This window comes from Thunnus thynnus, chromosome 17 (genome assembly GCF_963924715.1).
Source record: "Thunnus thynnus chromosome 17, fThuThy2.1, whole genome shotgun sequence".
NCBI lineage: Eukaryota > Metazoa > Chordata > Actinopteri > Scombriformes > Scombridae > Thunnus > Thunnus thynnus.
The window spans coordinates 17,325,369-17,349,104 of NC_089533.1; the positions used below are offsets into that span (position 1 = coordinate 17,325,369).

At 41.2% G+C, this 23,736-nt stretch overlaps 1 protein-coding gene across 6 annotated transcripts in view; it reads right to left on the bottom strand.

Moving 5' to 3' along the window:
- cacna1ia (calcium voltage-gated channel subunit alpha1 Ia) overlaps window positions 1–23,736 on the bottom strand; it is a 111,694-nt gene that overhangs the window by 42,932 nt on the left and 45,026 nt on the right. For all 6 annotated transcript variants that reach the window (XM_067615631.1, XM_067615632.1, XM_067615633.1 and 3 more), the window contains 7 exons: window positions 21,842–21,975; window positions 16,990–17,087; window positions 12,269–12,428; window positions 6,630–6,978; window positions 6,411–6,503; window positions 1,969–2,293; window positions 1,280–1,677 (listed from right to left, as the gene is read on the bottom strand). In XM_067615631.1, the coding sequence (XP_067471732.1) occupies window positions 1,280–1,677; window positions 1,969–2,293; window positions 6,411–6,503; window positions 6,630–6,978; window positions 12,269–12,428; window positions 16,990–17,087; window positions 21,842–21,975 (1,557 nt within the window). The remainder of the gene's footprint in view (window positions 1–1,279; window positions 1,678–1,968; window positions 2,294–6,410; window positions 6,504–6,629; window positions 6,979–12,268; window positions 12,429–16,989; window positions 17,088–21,841; window positions 21,976–23,736) is intronic.

A 23,736-nucleotide genomic window follows, 5' to 3' on the forward strand; every position in this document is an offset into this window, starting at 1 on the left:
AAGCAACTACTCTGTACGCTGTCAAAGAGTGAGTGGGTGGATGAGAAAGAGAGGGAGAAGTGGGGAGACGGAGGGTGAAGCTGAGGGAGGTAAAAAAGAGTCAGGGAGTAGATGAGACGCTTGAGGTAAGGCGGGGAGGACGTACGGGGAGGAAAGAAGGAAGACGGTGAGGAACAAAGGAACAAGTGGGGGGAAGGAACGTGCAAAGCAAAGGTGCACAGAGGGATTTAAGGAGAAAATAATGGGAGAGAGGTGGAAGTAAAATTAGCAAGGGAGGGAGTAGGAGAGAAAGAGATTTAAAAACAAGTGCTGAGAGAAAAGAGAATGGCGTGATTTGAAATAGAGAAATGAAGGAAAAAGAAAAAGCTGTTTTATGTAACAGCTTGTGAGTGTATGCGCCTTCATGTCTTTTTGTTGGTGCATGCACACAGTTTTAAAAAGATATTTGTGTATATTCATGCACACACCAGGCACAAATAGAATGTGTGTTTGCATCTCTATGTGTTTGTATGTGTGCGTGCGTGTGTGTACTCTTGGCAGGCTTCTCTCACTTGCGCTCTCAGACACCTGCCTTGTCTGCTTCTGAGGAGCCTGGCCAATGTTAAAAGCCAGCTCGGTTTTGTCTACCGCTAGGCTAAATGTTTACACCTCTGTCAGGAAACGGCATGGCAGTGATTCTCCACTCCCACACTCATCCTTCTGAATGTCATCGGCTATTATATTATTTATAGCAGCAATCCTTCATCAGCGGTGATGATGGTTTATCTGCTGAGGCTGTGCTGATTTGTGGGAGTGAGAAGGGAGCAAGAGAGATGATTATGCTAACAGATCGTTTTGACACTATAGTTTGTCAGGCTAACGGATTAAAGGCAACGGATGAGGGTAACGGCCATTGTATTAAACCATTTTTCAAAACATTCAATATCTTTGTTGCCAAATTACAGGTATTTGAAATCAGTTCATAAATAAATAAATAAATACATATCTCAAATGGCAGCCTGTGCTATAAATGCACACATAGAGCGAGTGTACATTTCCATTGCAGAATTTCCATCATTAAAACAACTCTGAGATCCTCTTTTTAAAAGAAATACTGCTCTCACTCTGTCTTTGATTAATTTACGGTGATCATTTTTTTTGTTCTTTCTTGATATTTGCCTCTTGCAGAAAAGCAACACCACTGGAATGCTTTTAATGTGAAATACATTACGTGTGAGTTTGCGCCAAATTAAGACAACAAAAACAGGAGCAGGTGACAGCACTGACCAGAACATCTTACCTGGTTATGATGTTCGATGCCCATACTGATGGTGTTGATGAGAATAGCGATCATGATGCCCCTGCTGAAGTACTTGCTCTCCACAATGCCCCACAGTCTCCTCCTCATACCATTCCAAATGTCCTTACAATATCTAAAGCATGTCTTCTTCTTCTTCTTCTTCTTCCTCTCTCCATCTCCCCTCTCCTCTAAGTGGTTCTCCTCCTTGCTCGTCTCCTTCACAGCATCCTCCTCATCTTCCTCCCCGTTGGCGGAGTCTCCCACAGCCCTTGCACCCTCTTTTAGTGCTAATGCACATATAGGGCAGTCCTCGGGATTCTCAGGCACAGCCAGACTGATGGAGTTGGCTAGTGGTTGAGAGCCATGGTCTTGCTTGCTTTGGTGTGGACAGTGGGATACTACAGAGATGCAGGCAATGAAATAGAGAGAATATGAGCCTGTGGATGCACTTTAATTTCAGATGTTCAGGTGTTCTTTTGCATGATAAGAAAAATCAAGATGTAAAGTATATTTTGGACAATATGAGGCAGACCTTACCAAAAGTAAAAGTTAAAATCGCATCCATTAAAATACAGCCATACTGTATTTATACTCAAACCCAGTTACACAGTTCTACATGTTGTCTGAAATTAAAATGTCAAATGTTACATAAATAAAACATATGCATTTTCTGAGGTCCCCCTACTCACATTTTGGGTGCCTTGAATGGTGGCGCTCTCCATTCACATTCCCTCCACCACGCCTGTTGCCCCTGCCTCCACCAGCAGGCGGGGGCTTGCCCCTCAGCGTGTAGTAGAGAGCTGCCGATCTCCTCTTAGCCTTGCGGAGGACATGGCAGACCAGCTGGAAGATCTCCTCATAGCAATCTCCTGGCTCAGCCATGCTGGCCAGGGTGGAGGAGGACAGGCATTGCGCCCTTTGCTCCTGCATCAGCTGGTGTTCCCGCTGTTTGGTCTCCGAGAACTGAGTGGCAATAACCACCAGGCACAGGTTGATCATGAAGAATGAACCAATCTGGATGGGTGTAGAACAACAAACAGAAGGTTGGAACTTGGTGTGATGTACAGTACATCAAGTGAAATAAAGCCAGTGCAACCAACTGAAAATGACTGCAAAGAACTCTGGGCTCACAAAGGATGAATTGTTTTGTGGAAAAGAAAGGGAGTCAAGAACTAGTGCAGAAGCCAAGATTAAACAAACGTAACTACCCTAACTAAACCAAGAAGCACCAGTTCAGTGTCTTATTTAAAATCGGCGCCCAGATAGCTGAATGGTTACTGCGTATACCATATGACTACAATGTCTCTGGTTCAATTCAAACCAGGGACCTTTATTCCATGTCATACCCATCTCTCTCTCCACATGATTCCTGTCTGCCCACTATCGAATAAATGCCAAAAAACCCCCTCTGTTCTCTGTTTAGGAGCAGCTGAGATTGACACTTAAATGAGAATATCTGGTCCACCTTAAAGGTCAGTGAGCCTGGTCAGGTTAAGCTAACCTGTTGTCGCTTACTTCGAGGCTAACCCCCTTCAGTTTTCCAGCAGTTGGGGAAACAACAGACAAGACTTTTCTTGGTCTTGAGAAGCTGCAGCATTTATTAACTGACACACTGTAGCCTATACTGTTCATTTACTGCCAGATTGACAACTTACAGGTAACCCTTTCCTCTGCTCTGCTCACATCACTTTTCTGTCACTCGCTCTACTTGCCCAACCACACACATTACACACTGCACTATAGGAACTATGCCACTCTTATAACAGATAGATGTCCTTTGAAGAATAAGGAGAGAGAGGATTCTAGGATTTGATGCACTGGTCGATGATTCAAAACAATTCCACAATGACGTAGGGTGTTATCGTGCTCGCACAGTGTGTGAGTTAAAATCATTAGTAGCCAATTGATATTAATGATCACGTGAAATTTTAGCAGTGGCGTTCATAATTCTGCAGCGGTGCAAATTATGAAAATACAGCCTTGGTTGTGTATCAAGATCACACATTTGCTGATTTTAATTATGTGTGCCAATCCCCCTGTAGAAATGTTAGCACACATGCTAAGGATGGCTGGCTTCCCACCAAACCAAGGATGATAGGAGCAGACAGACAGAGCCAACACATGCCTAAAGCACAGTTCAGCGTCTGCCTATCTTTCTCTTTGTTTTATTCCTAGACTCTGACTTAAGGTTCTCTCCACCCCTACTCCAACTCAGTATCTTTCTTTACTTTTCTCATGCTCATGCTCAGCATTGCTTCTCATTACCTATCAGTATATCTCTATTTTTAGTCTTTTTCACCAATGAGCTTTCATTTTCTTGTCATGAGTCAAAGTAAGGGTTGAAGGGCAGGGGTTAGTTGTAGGGAGGAGATGGGGTGCAAACGTGTTAGCTGACCCTTTTTGTGGCAGTAATGGAAGTCACTATAGGGCTGCTGAAATGGCTTTTATTGGACTGCTCTGAGCTGGTTAAGGAACAACGATTAGATCAATATTGTCTAATGCTGAACAACTCAAAACCAGACTGCTGGATGTAAAGAGCAGCTTGTAGCCGGGTCTACGTTTTGTTCATTGTAAATCTGAACATGTATCCCTCTTTCCTCTTGGACAGAGCTCTCTCTCTCTCTCTCTCTCTCTCACACACACACACACACACATACATACAAATAAATACACTTGCAAGGACAAAATGTTTGGAGCAGGAACACTCAATAAAACATGCGCAGATATAAAATCCAAACAGAATAACCTTCCACCTACACAGTACACTTTCATCCACAGTGATCAAAGATGCAGGACAAGGTGAAGGAGAGAGTGGAGAAGCTGAGGAGGAATGAAAAAAGAAAGACAGACTCCTGAGATATTCACAGAGAGAGAAAGAGAGAGGAAACATGGGGGGGGGGGGGGGGTGTTGAGAGGGAGGAGAGATGCCCATCTGTGGTCTGTGGGTCAAAGCAGGTCTGCAGGTGTGTGGGGCTTTGATTTCCCTCCAGGCTTGCATCTGTTTGTGTGTGTGTGTGTGTGTGTCTATTCTGTGATTCTGATCAGTAGACAGCTTTGCGCATAATCAGGGAGGGCAGTCCAATATCACGCATTCGGATGATCACTGAATTATGCATGCATGAATACACACACACACACACACAAACACACACACACAGTCACATAGACAAAAGCATGTGTGGTCACACAGTCACACACATTCAAATTAAGATGGCAGCCTTAGCTTACTAGTGATTGCGTGTGTCTGTGTGCTTCCATGCAGAAGCTGTCACATACATTTATGTGTATACATATACACACATACACACACACACAACCTCCTAATAACTGCCCTCTTGGTAGCACTTAGCTCTAAGTCACTTAAATCCATTTACTCACACTCTTCAGTGTGTACACTTGGGTTGCACACTTGACAGTATATCAAGCAGATAGAGATGAGACTCTGTGTAACGGCAGAGGTCAAACTTCCCTTTGTGTCTGAGTTTTATATCGGGGAACACACACTTATTGGATCAACTAACAGGCAGTGGAGCACAGTATACTGCCACCTAATAACTACACATCAGAGTGGAATAGAGAGAGGGGGGAAAAAGAGAAAGAACTGGCCAAGTAAAAGGAAACAAGAGACAGGAGTACAAATTAGAGAGTCAAGGTGACCCACCCTAATTGTGTGAACAACACCTTAGGGGCCCACTGTGGTGCCAGCCCAGAAACTTCTCACAGTGTCAACAATACTTCCAAGGCATCCCTCAGGACCTCTGACTACAAATTGCTAAACAGACTGGAGCCTTGCAAGGAAGCACATTTGTGTCTATCAATCATCACAGAGGGAGCAGTGTGTTTCTCTAGTTGTTAGGTGTTGTGCAAGTAATTGAGCTCTGTATATTGAACATAAAGCAAACTGTTTTCGCTCAGAGCCTAATTGTAGTGGTTCTACTGGGACGTGAAATTACATATGTGATACACTTGTGGTCAGATCAATTTCATGTGTCCTGTTGGACATTTGTATAATTGTTGTAAAGGGACGTTCAATCCTCATGAGATTTTGGAGCAGTGGCTCAATGGAGCAGTTTAAACCAGGAAAAAAAAGTTTACACTGACCCATTGTCAGCTATCTTTGGGTCCCAAAAAGCGCTTATACTAGTAATGCCAATCTCAGGTCAAATTCTGCCAAAGATTCACATAATGCCAGTGATGTGAGGAAGAAGTGGGCAAGAAAGGGGGAAAGAGAGAAAGAATTGGCCATGAATTGGCCCCCTTCTTTCATAGGGTAGGTCTTACACTGTGTTTGGTTTTGTTCTTTCTCATTATTACTGTGGTGTGTGAGAGTTTTAGCGTACTTGTGACTGATTGCTGTATTTGTATTCTTTACTTCGTTTCATCTTTTTTTTTTAATTTATCCTATCACCTTCCATTCACTCACTCCCTCTCACTTGTCTTTGTTCGATATTATTTTGACGCTCTCCTCTTTCACCTCCTTTTTTCTCCTCCTGGTCTAATTTTCAGGCTTTCCAGACCCACTTACTAAAGAATGTATGTCAATTTCTTATTGTGTTCACCTGCTGGCAGCTAAGTGCAACATCTGGGGCGTCTATTGTACGTCTGCTGCTACACGTAGAGGCTGACTGCTGTTTTACTGACAGACAGTAGCATGGAAATGCAGATTTAAACAACCTTCATTGTGCTGCCATCTGGCTCTGCGTGCGAAGAGCTGATTTAGCTCTTGTACACAGTGTGTACAAGACAGTACAGTACATTTTCTCTTGGGCATATAAGTTTTCTTCTGTTTTTTTTTTTCCAACTGTACTTCCTCCTCCTCTCCCTTTTTTCTCTCTCACCACCAAAGATAAATTTACGTAACATCCACCTCCTTGCCTCCCTCAAACATTGATTGTAGACAGTCCTTTATGCTACTATTGATTTTCACAAGTCTATTAACACTTCAATCCACCTCTCAGGAAATATCCTCATTCAATTTATTGATGGCAGGAGACCACAGTGTCTAACTTCAGTTACACTTCATTCTTTCTTTATTTTTTAGTCATCAGAACACACCGTATACTGGATGTGACAGCTAGTAGGGATGTAGAATACTAATATACTGATAAATGTAGTAATAAACGTTACTTACAATGATGAGTAAGATGAAGTAGATGAAGTTGTAGAAGGAATGGGCATCCATTACATTATACATGATCTCTACCCAGCCCTCCAGAGTGATCACCTAGGAGGAAAGGTTCAACTGACATTAACATTAACACATTTTGCACCAGGGCATGTTCAAAATTCTAAGCTTGAGAGACCTGCGTGTGTGAAAATGGCATTCTCACATGTCTGTAGGCGAACATACCTGAAAAATTACTATCCAGGCATAGACAATGTTGTCAAAGTTGATGGCACCTTTGTGGGGGTTACTACTCCCCGTGTGGCAGCGAGTGTAATACTGGTTCCAGTTGATGCACAGACCCATTGCATCACCAGCACCACTACCGTTTGCCATGGGCTCAGGACTCAGGCCCAGAGCATGTCTGTGGAGCGCGTCCTCCTTATCCAGGCAGCACGTGCGGCCTCCTTCGCGCCTCGCCGGCACGTCACTACATGACATGATGCCGTTATCAGACGCCAGGGAGCAAATGAAGGGTCGTTCATCATCCTCCTCCGGCTGGTAGTACGGAGGTGGTAGGGCCATACCTGAAGAGCTGGGATAGTGACAAGGTAAGAGCCTGAGTTAGTAGGTTATGGGATAGAATATTTATATGTAGTATACAACACAATATAATTTTATTATGTTTCACTATCATATTTGGGATGTTTTATATAGATGTTATATAGCACAGTGAATTAAGTAAATCCCTGGAAGCCTGTGGGATAAATGCATCATTGAAGGTGAGCAGGTGAGTAAAGAAATGGAAATGATTCTGCACGTATAGGGAGTATATACTGTACTCTCTCTCACTCTCACACATGCACACAAGTATACCCGTATAGTGTCATACACACAGATGCACACATAACCAACTTTGAGGCTGTGTTGGTTTTCTTCTCACTCTCTTCCATGTCACTCTCAGTTTTTACCAATTTTGTCTCCAATCCAGTCTAATTAATAAAACAAATATCCATCTTTGCTTTAGAGATCCAAAAGATGTTGACCTTACTAGACTCATACATGGATCAGTATGGAGCTGTAACACAGTATATACAGTTTTTATGCATACGTGTGCGTGTGTGTGTGTGTGAGAAAAAACCCTGACGTAGCAGTGAACTAGAGAACACCACCTAAAGCTAATGCAGAAAACCAAAGGCATGCTGACAGGTTTAGTAAACAGGGGTAGGGTCATGTGTTGGTCAGGATATGACAAAAAGAGTGGCCTGAAGAGAAATCAAGCTGCATCTAAGACGTTACATTCAATTGCATAAAGCCCCCTTATCTATCAGTATGGAGAAGGAGCACCTATGGCAAACTTTGTTGTTCTAAGTTTGTATACAACTCTATTAGACTTTGTTAGTTTGAGTCAGTGAACCAGAGAATTAGAATAAATTTGTGTTGTTTATTTGCAGTTAGCTTTGCCATCAGAGGCGAGTCAATTAATCTTACAGCAGCACCTGTGCTCTCACTTTTTTTTGGGGGGGTTTGCTCCTGTTTGGTGGTGCAGCAAGAGTGATGAAACTAATTCATTCAATTCATTTGTGAAAACCAAAAAAAAAAAAGCTGTGGTGACAGCTTTCCAAACAGCCATCAATGCATCATAGGGCTTACTAATTAATTACTCACACAAGACACAAAGAACGGCAATCTTTCGCAGCCATTCTAGCACATCATGGTAATACCTTATAATATAAAACGCAAAAATATAAAGATTTGCTGCATTCTGGTGGCACAGATTGTCACTCAGGTGTGTAACAGGGGATTCAGCTGGTAGCCCATTCCTTCAACACCTTGCAAGTAAATAATTGGTCTGATCTTGACAAAGCAGAAATAACAAGTGAGTTCTGCCATTTGAAACCGGAACAGCTGTCTGCTGCTGCCCTGATTACACAGCTGAACACATGGACCTCATTTGACTGGGACTGTGATAGGTGGAGATAATCATATATCACTTTCTGAGATGCAATGTGTTCAAGAAGGCAGGATTTTAATGAGTGCCAAGAGGTCACTGAAAAGGAGCTCTAAAATGTCTAATGGGGACCTTGTGTTCTTAATCTGATAGAAATTAGGGTGCGTTCTCTTAATGTATACATCAGGATCTGTCCTGATACAGAAACAGATGTATAATTTGTAGTCAAAGACACAGGCATGAAAAGAGAGAAAGTGATAGTTACGAAGCTAACAAACCAATTGACAAGCACATCATTGGAGATGAGTGTGTTTAGCACCAGACGACAGATTGTTTAATCATGTATACTAAGTCATGTGGAAAGTGTATGTGCGCTCGTGTACCCTAGCATGAAATCAGAGGAAATTACACACATACACACACCGTCAATGAACTAATTTACTCCCTGTTTAGTAATCCTTGTGAGTGAGTGATTGAGCAGTGTCTTTGGCTGATTCTTGCTTGAACGTAATGACACACATCTCTAAAATCTGAATCCGACTGATTGCCACTGGCTGAAGCACCTTATCATTTCCCAAGATGACTCCTGTACCTCTCAGTTTTAATGAAAGCATGCCAAAAGAGTCTGTCTTTCACTTCATGTCCACCTAGGAACTCAGGCTCATGTCCCTTTGCGTATTTATCGAAAGTGAAAGTTTGTGATGTGCTGATGGGGCTATTTTGATAATTTTCACTACAAATACCACTGAACAGAGGAAAAAAAGTATAGTTTTTAAGGATATATTAATTCAAAGCAGTAGATGGGGAATGGAAAAACACAAATGAGTTATGGTAGTAAAATAGACAACACTATTGACATAAGCCCAGTGCAAGATTAAGAGTCCTTGGAAAATGGAAAATAAAAAAAGGAAAAATAGTCCTACAGCCAGTTAGTGAGACCTATGACGTGTGTGTGATCGGACATGACTGGAGTAAATGAGGACAAGGTGTGGGTGCTCATACCAAGGTCTGGGCCTGGGGAAGACAAAAATAGACCCCCTCTGTCACCAGGCCATCATTACTGAACACACGCATTCAGGGTCACTTGACCTTCAGTATTTACTCATTGCGCTGTCTCCGTCTGTCACTCCAGCTCTCCCTTTTCTCTCTTCTTTCTATGTCTTTTTTTTTTTTGCTTTTTTTCCTGTATGTATCAGTCTCCTCACATTCTTTTTTCTCTCTGCAAGGGGAGTAAATAATCAGGGAAAGATTGGCTTAAGGCAGATCGTATGTAATGCACACACCTGCACAACCACAGTCAATTCACCGTGACACTTGCCCTGATACACTCACATACTGTGCACCTCAAGCAAACTACAATACAGTACAACATTGCCTTACAGTGCATTTGACACCTGAACTCTTTTACTCTTTCTTTTTGCCCCTCTTCCTTTTCCTTTCTCTCCTTTGCCTTCCTTTTTCTCCCTTTGTCCCAACTCTATCTCCTCTTCTCTTTCCTTCTCTCTTTCAGATTGGCTCTACTCTCCATTCCTCTCTTTTCCACCTATCCCCCCTTTCCTGTCCTCTTCGGTTCTCTCAATCCTCCTCTGTCTCCTCCAGTCAATATTTGGATGGATACTGCTGACATACTTAGCAGGAGAATTTCTCTTTTCTTCCGCAACCACAAACCACACACAACACATAGAAATGCACACTAATTCCATGATCAATAGTAACAGTGGCCATACCGGGATATACCACTCCTCATGGAGAGTAGCTTGGAAACCGTGCATTGATTTGGTGGCAGAGCATAGTGTCCAGGTATGAATTGAAACACAATGACTTTACTGTATGGAGGACACATAAGACTGACAACGGAGACGGATAAAAGAAAGGATATCAAAAAAGTGCTGCACTAGATATGCTAAAGAGAAAGCGATAAAGACTTAGAGACAGGGAGAAAGAAAGAAAGAAAGAAAGATGGAGAGATAGAGAGACTCTGTCAGCGTAGTGGAGCATGAATGAAGGCTGTTGCCCCCATGCTGGTGACTTGGCATTGCACAGTATGGCATAGCAAAACCTGGCATCACACTGAGAACACACCTGCTAGCGGAAAGAAAGCCGGCGAGAGTGATCAAGGCTACAGCGTAACAGAGGAAAGAGACAGTTTCCAGCAACGGTACTAAGTGAACGGTGCTGTGGGACAGTTGGGGAGGGAAGATTGGCTAGAAAAAGAATGACAGAAAGGAAGATACACCATATTAAAATGTATATAGTAAGGGAGGCTAAGGAGGAGAAACAGGGGACAAACTCCCCTTTACAATAAAAACATCTGCCAGAGTGCCTCCTCTCTATGGCCATTAGTGTAAGATATTTGTTGTAATGGGACAGCTTAGAGGTGTGAATGTGTCTTTGCAAGTCTGGATCACTCTGCAACAAATCCTCTGTGTGTGTTTTTTACAACTTGCAAGAACAAATAAGCATCTAAGGTGAATGGAAAGATTATGATAAGATAAATAAGCAAGCTATTTATAGAAGGTATAGAAGAAGGCATGAAAAAGAGAGAGATAGAGATCAAAGGAAGGAGGGTGTAAAATAGCAAAGTGAATGCTGCACTTGACTGTGACACTTAGCCCACTCCATTATAACCTCTCAGAGAGCTAACGTTAGCTCTTTACTTAGCATAATAGTCCTCAAGCGTTAACTCACTACGACCTTTCTAATTAAGCACTCGAGCACCCCGGCTAACCTGCATAATATGTTAATACAATGCTTTAAATAATATGCAAAAATAATACTTTGCTTAAATAACTGGCAACACTCAGTTCAATCTGAGATCACTGCTAAAAAATCTGCAGCTGCATTAGTCAGCAAGCGTGCGTGGGAGTTAGGAGTGTATCAATCAGTCTACTGGAAGAAAAACGTTTTCTAAAGCTGGATTAAAGCAACATTGTGATTGTCTAGTCTAGTGATCCCCCAGGGCTAAACTTTTTCTTCTCCTTTCTTTTTTGCTTCACTGCATCCAGGAAAATCAAAGTAAACTCCTCAGATGGTCCTATTACTCATGAACTCACCCTTTAGACCGGTGAAGATAAATGTAGAAAACACTGGTTTAAGTACCCTTGTGATGTGATTGCTGTAAATTTTATTAGACTAAATGTCAGCTCTCAACATTAAGAGGAGGACAAAGCAGGCGGGAAAGTGCTAGCTGGCGGACACGTGTCCCCTTTCATCTGGTTATTACATCCGTCATTAGTATACGCTGCATCAGCATAACCGGAGATGGTACGGAGTAATATACATGGCTTATATACATATTAAACCACACACATCAGGGGCGTGTGTCTCTCTAGCAAGCTGATGCCAGCATAAAAAGGAAATTAAGATAATGCCATGAAATCAAACACTCTTGAAACCTGGTGAATGTCACTCTCTCACACACACACACACACATTCACAGACACAGTAGGTGATGTTGTCATGTAGGGTCATGAATATGGAGGGATGCAGCTGGAATCTAATCAACTTCTTAGTTGCAAGACAAGGACAAGGAAATAGCTTGAGAGAGAGAGAGATGGAAACTGATAAAGAGGTAGAAAGACAGGAGTCAAACGCTGGGAGACAGAGTTATGCTCTTGTATGCACTAAAGTTAAACACACAGTATTTGTATAACCTTGTATGGAATGTGGAAGGGGAAATGATCTATTAAAGTGCATGTTATATAGAAATGGTACCGTACATTTTACAAAATAATATTTCAATAGATTTATTACTGTAATATGTTTTTTTATTTTCACTAGTATGACATGATGAAGGTGAGAAGAATGGAAAAGAATACAGGTGAGGTTTGAGGGCAGCGTGAAATTCTCTTCGTGGCCCATCAACTTCATTTTTAGAAACAAAAGCAATAGCACAACACACATAATGTACACACTGATGTACAGTGTAACTCACAGAGTGAAGTTCTCTTCAAGGTAGCAGCGGTTCCGCAGTAGCCCCGCCCACAGCTGCACGCCAATGATCCCGAAGATGAAGAAGACGAAGAAGCAGAGCAGTAGCACGTTGCCCAGCATGGGTAGAGTGTCCAGCAGCAGGTTCACCAGGATACGCATACCTGTGTATTTTAACAGATCAATCAATCAATGAACTGTAAGACAATAACACGCGGCAGCCATAAGCTAATGTATTAGTGATTGACTGTGGTCATCTATTTTATCTCATGAAAACTTATTACCAACATTACTACATTCAAAGCACTGAATGATTATTTACTACTAAATTGATTTTGAAGGAAACATAATTGATTCCTTGCTTATGTTCACTGCCAATGTTTCTTCCATTACAGGAGATGCTTTGAGAGAAGTAAACACATCCTGTGTGGAGCTTCAAGTCAGTCTAGACTTTTTCAATATTTAACCAAGACCGTCTTTCCCTTGCCATAACGAAGTTCTTTGATTAGCTTAAACATGACCATAGACAACATTCTTTATGCTTTAATGACTTTGACTGGATATTATAAGGAAGAATTAAATATGTTGTCAACATTTTTTTTCTAATGTTTCCTCATTATACTGATAAATATTCATTCTGGGTGGTATTACATTTCCTTTTAAATGTATTCACTGTTGCAATCAGGTAGTATATGACTGCAATTTCTAGAGGACAGAGATATTTAAAAGCATTCCCCACATTTCTACACATTGGTGTGAGACATCAACAACGGCAGTTACAATTCAGTATATGACAGCAAACTGATTTGAAAGCACAATTTAAGAATTAAACAGAAGGTGATAAAAAAAAGACACATGGAAGCACACACAGTGAACAAAAAGAGAGACACGGTGGTTCAAAAGTGGAAGTTAACAACCTCTCCAGAGGAGGCAATATGTAAGACAAACACTTCTGTGGCAACATGGGGAGACCGAAATAGTAGGTACGCTGTACACGAACCATCCCCCAACAGATCAAGAGCTTTAAAGTTAGAATATCATTAAGAAAAACACACATATTAATGTCAGTCCACAACATGAAAAGAAAACAAAGCATAATCAGGCTACATGGGGTCTCATTCATGATTAGATGAAGCCTAATTGCATACAAGCATATCCCCTGTCAAATAATGATGACCTCATCCCCTGTGGATGGTCCCGTCCCGCAGTGATGACATATTGAGATGTGATTAGTGAAACATAATGACAGCTGATTGGAGTAACGAGAGAGAGAGGTGAAACCATCTGATGAGATCACAGCAACCCCGCACTGACACCTGAGAGAGGTGTGTGTGTGTGTGTGTTGCTGTTACTACTGTATGAGTGTGACTTTGTGGGCATGACAGCAACTCAACAGCAGGTTAACGTGTCATAAACACAACAGTGCATCTAAACTGCCGACAGAGTGAATGACAGGAGAGAAGCTGAGAGTGAGAGACACACAGAGAAACTGGAGAGAGAGACAGAGAGAGAGTGAGAGAGAGAGAGAGAGAGAGAGAGCGATGATGCGGATGTACACACATGTAGACAGCATTTACAAGAATGCAAACACCTGTAGTTCATTCAATTAACACAAACACAAAACCATGCAAACAGAAACTGGGAGTAAAAATGTTATAGCTCATTAAAGAAGATCTCCCCGTTCCCTAAGTGCTAATAACTCCATTTTTTTACTACATCCACTGGGAGTGTATGCTCACTTGTAGAGGTTCATTTTTCAAGTCAACATACAGTATGTATCTGCATGTGGAGAATTAATAGATTTGAATTATTTACATGTTCTGCATAAAATTAAGTTTACTGTGTTGACATTAAATCCTCAAGCTCTTTGTAGAGAGACAAGTTGGGAATGACAATGAATTAAAAAGTAATTTCGAATTGAAATTTTGGAATTTGTGGAAATTTTTATCTCAAGAGCGAAAGGAGGGAATTTTTCTTGAGGTGAGTATACACCCTCCTCTGGCTTATTTGTCTCATTAACTGGTATTAAATGGAGAGCAGTAGTGTTGCTTGTGTGTGTATGTGTCTCTGGTGGTGGCTGGAGGCGAGTCTAAATGTGTTTGTTCCCGAGGGTCCTTGTCATTAGGCCACTGTTCCATTAGGCCTAATTGGGTGAAGACAGAGAGAGATGGAGAGAGGGACAGAGAAGGAGAACAAGAATGAGATAAGGCCCGAGGGTGAGCCGAAAAATAGGGAGTGCCAAAATATGAAAGAAAGTACAGAAGAGCGAAAGAAAAAAAACAAAAAAAAAGAGAAAATGATGCATTCAATAACCACAAATATTAAAGGAAAACAAACTAAAGTTACCAGAGAGAACAAAAACAGTGTGGTATCAAAAATCTTTTTTTTCCTGCTTTTTCTGCTTTGCCTGTTCTTCTTTCATTCTCTCTCTCATTTTCTACAGTACCTGCCTCCATTTCTCTCCCCTCCTGGTGACTGTACCAGTTTGCCAGCTCCTGCTGTTCCCAGATAAAGATGGATGCCTCCCCTTGTGCCACAATGGAAACACATTTACAGCTACCTGCCTGTGCTATTCATTTATGAACCAGGAGAATTCTCTTCTCTTCGTTTCTTTTCTCTTCTCTTCTCTTCACCTCTCTTCTCTTTTCTTCTCTTCTCCTCTCTTCTGTTTGTTGTCTTTCCCACTCCTATTCTGTCTAGCACACACACACACACACAGGACTGGACTGGACTGCACAGGACTATTATCTGCCATTTTGTTGGAAGGTTACAAATTGAGGTGTGTGTGGGGTCAGGATGTGTTGACGCTCCCTGTGTATCTGTGGGCAAAGTAGCAATCCAACAAAACAAGGAACAAATAGCTTTATCCCCATGCTTCCTCCTCTCTAATGGGGTCACAGATAGGGAACAGAATCAGCATGAACACATCATACGCACACAGATAACTATGAAGAAATATAAATAAGAGAAACTGAGAATAGGCTCATACACATACATGCATACACTTACAGCATCATATGCATCTGCTAACAAACTCATCTATCCAGAGATTCACTCTTTGATGCATAATTGTCTCCAAAAACGCATATCTGTTTACAATCGGCACACTTCTCCCTGAAACACTGTATGCACACTGCTACACACAATGTCTTCTAATCAAACATCTTGAAGCATAATGCAGTTAACATCCATATTTTGTGAGTGCTGGTGCTGTGGCTGTCTGAAATATTGGGTTGAGTGGGTTCTTTGTTGATGGCTCCACCTGAGAGATAACTTGTCCTTCGGAATGTGTGGAAAAATCAATTCAACTCAGGAGCTGAAGACAGGCTGCTTTTTCAGGTAATTACACTTAATACGAAGAATCTGCCATGATGGGACACTTCACGTTGTGAGCAAAAATCTTTGCTCCAGGTAGAGGAGAAGCTATAATTTTGGATTTATGTGTAGTTATCTGTCTCAGTGGTCTGTATTTAGCAGAGAAACAATGAGAGAATGAGATGAAGAACAATACATATATGTATAGTTTTACATGTTGGCTTACAGAGATAACACACAAGATTAGCTTCTAGAAAAAAAGTGTTGTTATAGTACACTCCTGCAGTCTTTTGGGCCTGTGTGGCCTCTCTCTGTTCATTGCTCTCCTCCTCACATGGAACATTTCCTGCTTACAGTATTATAGCTCTGAAATGGACCTTATTAACTCTGCCACAAGGACTTATTCACGGATCTAATTTCATCTGTTAGTTCACTTTTTGTTTCCATACACAGTATTGTATCCTAAAAACTTGAAAATAACTGTTTGCAGTCACTACAAAGGCATCTTTTTCTTACAGTAACTGTCCCCAAGGTTCAAACAGAATTAGGGAACAGTGCTTTCATGCAATCAGCACCATCTGCTATAGTCTCATTTCATGATTTAAAGAGTGAAAAGGACAGTATCCCCCAGTGAGTTTAAGATACTGAGAAAAGGTTTATGCTTTGTTTAGCCAAGACATTTTGTTAAGGGATGAAGGATTGCAAGTGTTCAAGTTCATTCACTCTGATAAGTTAAGACTGATAGAGACAAATTGTGTTTCAAAACATTGGTCACTTAGATTTTAAAGCAGAGAGCTTCAGCACATTTTTATGACATAATGCATACAATTCCTATATTATTAACAGAAAATTGATAAAATCTATTAAAACAATGACGTAATTCCTGTCTACTTATCAGAAACTGCTTAATATATATATACATTAGCTGCTAATGCTTGGCTAACAACTAAAGTGCTGAGATCAGTCTGAACCTATCTTGGAAAGGCTAATTGGTGCTTACAATGATTAAGAGCTGCCAGTTAGGGGAGCAGGACAAAGAAATCAATAGGTGTTAAAAAGATTGACCAAGAACTGAGTTTCAGATGAAAGGAAAAAGGTTATGGTCACGGACTGTTCAGTGAAGCAGCATTAATGGATGGTTTGTAAATTTGATAAAGCTGTGACTCAGGGTCTGAGCGGGCTGTTTGATTAAGCATAAGATGAATGTTTAATGATCCCCACGGGGAACAGGTGGTATGCAGATGCACAAAAAAGCCAGAGATGTAATACATATACATGAATTTTCAGGAAGATGTATTTGTTCTTTATATGGACTGACAGGCACACATGAACACAAAGAGAAACTATAAGCACAAACACACAGAAAAATGCACAGGCACAAACGCACAAAAAGACTTCAAATGTTCTCACTTGGCACTCTGTTGATGGCTTTGAGGGGCCGAAGGACCCGCACCGTCCTTATGGCGGATAGGTTGATGTTCTGCAGGTCCAGTGAGTACTCTACCATCCTGGATACACAGACAGAGAAAAACAGAGAGAAAGAGCGAGAATAAATAACATCATTTAACATCTCTGTATTTACCTGGACGACCTACAGACTCAAAATATGGCAAAAAAGGGACTACCATGGCTCCAGCTGGGCCAGAGATACCTGGTTGCGTTTCAACATCAGTGGTCATTCTTTGATCTAGTCTCACCTGTCCCCACCTTGATCTGTGTGAGTCTCAGCAGTATGGGAAACGCACTGACATAGAGTGGTACAACACTCCAGAGAGAGTGGCGGGGGGATAAAGTGACAAAGCATCAAAAAGGGTGAATAACATGAAAGGGAGGTGAGGAAGAGAAAGAGAGCGGGAAAAAGAGGCATTCATTCTATTCTAAGTGTTGCCTGCAGGATGTTGTGGCTCAGTCAGAGCCTGGCATCTGTTAGCAAGTCATTTCCACAGCATGGCTAAGCTGTTTGTGCCCCCAAACCTAAACCACTTTCACAGGAGAATGGCCACGCTTTGCCATATATGTGTGAAAACAGTGTGTGTATGTTTGAATGTACCACATTTATGTTACATGACTATTATTATTAACACACATACAGATACAGTGAGTGAAGGAGTTCTGCGGCAAAAAAAAGTGGGTGTGTGCAAATGGTGAGAATTGTGTAATGAGAGTCAAGCGTGCTCATGCAAGTGTGTGCACAAAACTAATGTGCCCGAGGCTATAACAGTGTTTGGGACAGCATGATACCAACAACAGCACCAACACCACAAGCTAATAACACCCGGAGCACATCTGCAGCAGCTCACTGTTTCTCACACAGATAGACGAATTAACCATGTCATTTAAAATAATGTGTTACTTTATTGATCCCACAGGGGAGCTTTTTCTACTTGCCCTTCACCACAGCAAAGAGTCATGAACTGAGTAGCACCCCAAATCACACTTGAGTAGGAGTGCTTGTTGTAACAAAGGTTTGAACTGCTGCACTGCTGACAGGCAGTAGCTCGAACCATTAACAATTTATTCATATAGTAGGGAAGTGTTTAAATAAGTAGGCATGTGAGGGTGCTAGAGCACAAGATGAAATGCTTAATCCTTTTAGACTTATGGTAGTAGTCTAATTCTTTTGTTCTTAAAGCTCACGAGTACCACATTTCAAAGAATGCATGTTCGTGAGGATATGCAGGCAAAGCAAATTTCTCCTCCAGGTACAGTCGAAACTGTAGAAAGGCCACACTGCAGCTTGATGAAAATGTCACAGTATAGAGAAGAGCAAACAGTTGTTTTGGGGCCAGGCTTTTTCAGCTTGGCAGTGTTATTACAATTGTACCAGTGATATAATGTAGGCAGCTGAGAGGCTGAATAAAAAAAGTCAAAAGGGAGTTTTGAAGCAATTAAAACATACATGCCTCCCTTTTAGTGAGCCTAAGGGCACAGATACTGGTTATATTTTGCTTGTGAGGGATACACGGTGAGTGACAAAATATTAGATGGATGACACCAACAAAACCATTAACAATTGCATGGATTAGTGATCCAGTTCTATCTGGAGGACAAACACAGCAGCAAATGAAGTGAAGATCACAGATGTGCCTGTGTGTGTGTGTGTGTGTGTGGAAGGGGGCGGGGGGGGTTTGACATGTGTGTCTTTGTGAGTGTGTGTGCACAATGTGCGTATGCGTATGTGCTCTATAGAAGTGTCTATTCCTGTACACATCAATCAGGCCGCCGTGTTTGGGAGGGTAATTAGTGGACTGCCGCAAGCCTCCTTTTTATGATTGTTCCCTATTTTTCACATTCCTTTTTTGCTCGTGACGCATTCATCTCATTCATGCTTTTATGTGACTAGTATGTGTGCACGCGCATGTGTGTGTTTGCATGCATGTTTATATCGATATAAAAGAGCTTCAGGGGAAAACCTAGGGTAGACCTAGTGAGTAGAGTTCAGAGGCAGCTTTTACATGAGAGACAAGGGAAATAAGTCTTGAATCTAGATATGTAAAAGCTGTCATGACTTAACTGTCAAATTAACAATATGCCCTCAACAGAGTCACCAAGTTGAAGTTCCCCAACAAAGTAGTTTGTCTGCATCACTTACATAAAAGACAACATTCGTGCATTTGACAGTTAAATAAGGAGACATGATCTACTATTTGGATCTCCTAGGAAAGTAATAAAGTTTGTGATCTTCTCATTTGCTTTTGTGGCTCACCCAAAGACTACAGCAGCAGCGCTTTCATGTTTTGTCTGTTCAATTATGTATTTAAGTTAAGCTGTTGAAGGTTTCTTTGCATACACCATCTGAAAAGACGCAGTCAGTGTTCACCAGTTTGAGTCGAGATACAGCTCCTTAATATGCTTGAGATTGTCTGACCTCTCTTAAGCATGCATTGGAATAAATATGGAAGACAAGACTGACTTTCTGAAAAAAGGGTCATGCGTCATGCCTGGATCAAGAAGCTCAGTGGACACAAGCAAGAAGACATACTGCTTCTTTTGCATTACTACTGCAGATATGAGACAGACTAGAAAATAAATCTCAGTGGAGTGGATTAGGCTAAAATATACAGAAAACTAAAAATTAAATAACATAAAACAGACTCCAAGAGGTTATGGAGCTAAAGCATGAAACCCCCCTTTGAGCCTGCCTGGACAAAAGCTTGGTCCGTACAAGGTCTGAAGGAGAGGTAACAAGGGCGATGCTCATCCAAGCATGTGAAAAAGAAAGAAAAAGAGAGGGGGAGAGAGCGAGGTGGTGCCCCTGGGTAACAGACATGGAGCTCATAGCAGACTGTCAGCTGTGATTTGGGCTGGCAAGGCTGGCACTGCCCTCTGCAATTAGCCTAGACGCTAATCTAATGGATGCTGCCAAGAGGAAATGAAGACCGAGGCGTTCACACGAATGCCTATACAAACACAGACAGATGCATGCACACATACAAAGATTAAACAAACTCAAAAGGCATAAGCTGACAAACTGTAATCTCTGTGTATTGTTCTGTGCCACACACACACACACACAAACTTACACACTCACAAGCACAAACTATGAGCATCCACAGGGGATAAACTGATTCAGCTCAAATGAAGATGAATGTCCCTCCACCTACCCCAGTAAGTCTGTTGCTCTACCTTTCTTTGTCTTTTATTGTAATACAGGCACTCTCCCTATCCATCTCCCTCTTTCTCTCTCTCTCTCTCTCTCTCATACACACACAGACAAACATGCACACACACCACACACACACACACACATTTGCTTCATCACCTGTGTCTGCGCCTCTCATTTCACTTCGTTCATAGCAGGTGTCTGAGCAGGTGTGCTTTTGTTTTATCCACATGCACCCATGTAGCATATGTGTATGTTTTTCCCATGGTAGCAGCATGTGTGATGGACACTGTGCAACCAACTTATGCAACAACATACACAATACATGATCACGGATATGTATTTTCTCGTAGGCAGGTGTTATGAATATTTCAGCAGTGGATGTCTCTTGGAAACTCGTAATTCTCAGTTCACGTCTCATGTTCCTTCATTTCTTTTTTTTCTTCCTGTCTGCCTTCGAAATACATTTTACTTCCAATCTAAACATATGTGCACGTCCAAAATACTAAAACACTCCCTAGATTCAAGTGTTGTGAAATATTCTGTGTTTATTAATGTGGAGGGATCCTAACAATTGCAGCACGTTTTCATCTTTACCCTGGTGAATACCCTATACTGCAGCGCCTAGTCTGTTCTTATATTGTAGTTTCTGTGACAGTATGCCAGAGACTCTTGCTTTATGGTTTAATTCTCATAGGACACCCCTCACATGCCTCGTCTGCTGTTATAATGAGATTGCATGTACAGTGAATCTACTGGTAAAATGTCTCCATGGCTCTATTTGACAATGAATATGTATGATTATTATTTGATAAATATGAAAAGACCAAGACTTGTGCTGGATGAACTAGAGATGTGATTTAGTTGCTTTTTAGTTCTAGTCTGTTTAGTGTTCACACTGACATACTGTACAAACAAAGCAGGAGTTGTAAACAAGAAGTCACATAGACTGACAGGTTGCTTATTCATTAGACAGTTTTGGTGACCTGTCATCCCACATTATCAGCGCAACGCAGACTCGCAAAAAGAAAATGTAAAAATGTCTGCACCGACTGAAAAGCATGCTGCACGTAGCGCTTGACGTCTTAATTAATCTTTTCTCTGATTTAAAAAAAAACAACTCATGAACAAATACCGTATACTGTACGCAGTAGTCGAGACTTGACTGGAGTAATAGAAGGAGACTGCTACAATCAGAGGAGTGAAACAAGTCCTGGAGCACAACGTGATGGGTTGATGTGTCTTCTTTAGCTTTCTATTGCGTGCAAATGTGACTCATCCATTATCACGCTGGTCTGAGTTGCATTCTCACCACATATAAAATGCATCAGAAACGCACTAGATTTCACATAAAACAACCAATTAGAGTATGAAGGCATAGTTAGTCATCATACTGAAGTTCCATACATGTTAAACCCTCACTATAGACACTAGATCTCATATTTTAAGTACAAGGGAACTAATACAGTCATGTACGACTGTGTAATAACATGTGTTACCTTTGATGTTTATGATAGAGATATGTTATGATGATAGAATATAGTTAAGATGTTTAATACTGGTCCTAAAGCAGCTGTATAAACATATTAATTAAACAACATAACACACTAAGTTTATCAGAAGTACAATGAATGCTGACATAATGATAAAGTTGCTTACCCAGCCATGACGATGAAGAAGTCCAGCCTGTTCCAGGTGTCTCCCAGGTAACAGCGACGGCCAAAGATTCCAAGAGCCACCATCTTTACCACCATCTCCAATGCAAAGAAGATGTAGATGAATGCATCGAAGGCCTACGAGAGGAGAGAGGGAGATAAAGACGGAGGAAAGTGAGGAAAAGAAGGAAACGCATTTGATACATTTGGCTTGAAACACATGTGCCAGGCATCTGTTTTGTCTCGTGTGTTCACGAAATTATTAGACTCAAGCTGTTGTCAAAGCTCCCTCTTCATTTTTTTCCCCCCTATTCGGTCACTAAGTAAACGTGAAGCACTCATCTCCAGTGAGGACACATTGTCTCTTCTTTTCCTCAAATTGTCAAATTGCTCTTTTCTTGTTGACAGTAGATTTTGCTTGATAGCACCTTACAAAATGAAAGATTGAGAGACAAAATGACACATGTACCCTGAAGCGTATTAGTGCACTTCTCAAGCCTCTAGCGATTTTTGGGTTGTGACCCTGTATCTATTCAAACACCTCAAAATAATCCATGACTTCTACTTTCCACCTTTCAAGGGCAATTCTAACACTTTTTAAGTGTAGCAAGTTCACACTCCACAGCAGACTTATCCCAAAGCTCACAGGACCTGTCAAATTAGTTATTTTCCACCCGACTGGCTTTTTAAACACCACAGATTATGATCTAATAGCAGACTAACAGAATGATATGTGATATTGAAGACTGATGTGCCCCTAATGCATTTATGTGTGTGTGTGTGTGTGTGTGTGTGTGTGTGTGTGTGTGTGTGTGTGTGTGTGTGTGTGTGTGCTCCAGACTATGAAAGCACCGGTGGCTAATACTTAAGCCAAGTCTGCAGTTAACATTGTGATTTGAAAAGGACTAAATGTGTACTTGCATGTGTGCATGATGTGTATGTGTATGTGCTAATGTAATACCACACAAAACATACGGTGCTTGATGCGACCCACGTTGCAATACATATATCACAAGAGAAGTAAGAAGTGAACTGGAAAAAGAAGGGAAGGAGATCCAGGTCAAACCTCAGAGAAAATAAAAGATGAAGAGACAGTAAGAGGCAAATGGAAAGAGAGAGAGATGAGCTCATATATCTGCGGTGTCCTGCTTGCATTGTTATAGTAAGATCGCTATCTAAACCTCCTATTGCATTTTCAGAACAAAAATCTTTCTTTCCCAGTGCTTTGCCCTAGGCTGTATGACTGTGTTTGCTGCCTTCTTACATATTCCTACTGCATGTAAGTCAAGCTGTTGCCTCTTGACACAGACATTTCCAAGGTCTGGAAATTCACAAAGTAATGAAGCCATGGTTGCTTACTAACTAAGTCATTGGTCATAATTTGGCTTTTTGATGTTGACAAGGACACACAGTCTACACTATTACAAATGGGATAATATGTTTCTTCCGCTGGCTTGGCTGACCAAATATTAAATTAAGACTTTGACCAAAAATGTAACCAATCTAAATTGTTTTTCTAACTTCTTAAGTTGGTTATGGTCTCAGGCCAACAGCAAATTATAAGACAAACATACCAATGTACTCAAATATAATCATTAAAGGATAGGTTAACAGTTTTTCAAGTCTATCTTAAAACAAAAAAGATCAAATGTTCTGTCAATGTAACTGATAGAGGTCAAAATCCACATTGTGTCCACGCAGTCATTTTGTACAAAAATGCATTTGAAAGTTTTAGGTCTGCTCCCTAAAAGTCGCTGAGTAGACGCAGTTGAATCGCTGTTTTTTTTTTTTTTTTTTTTTAAGCCACATCATTATACACAAAATAATGCAGCATGACAACATGACAGGCTGCAAACGTTTACAGTCTTGTCTCTAAATGACCTAAATACACAACTTTGA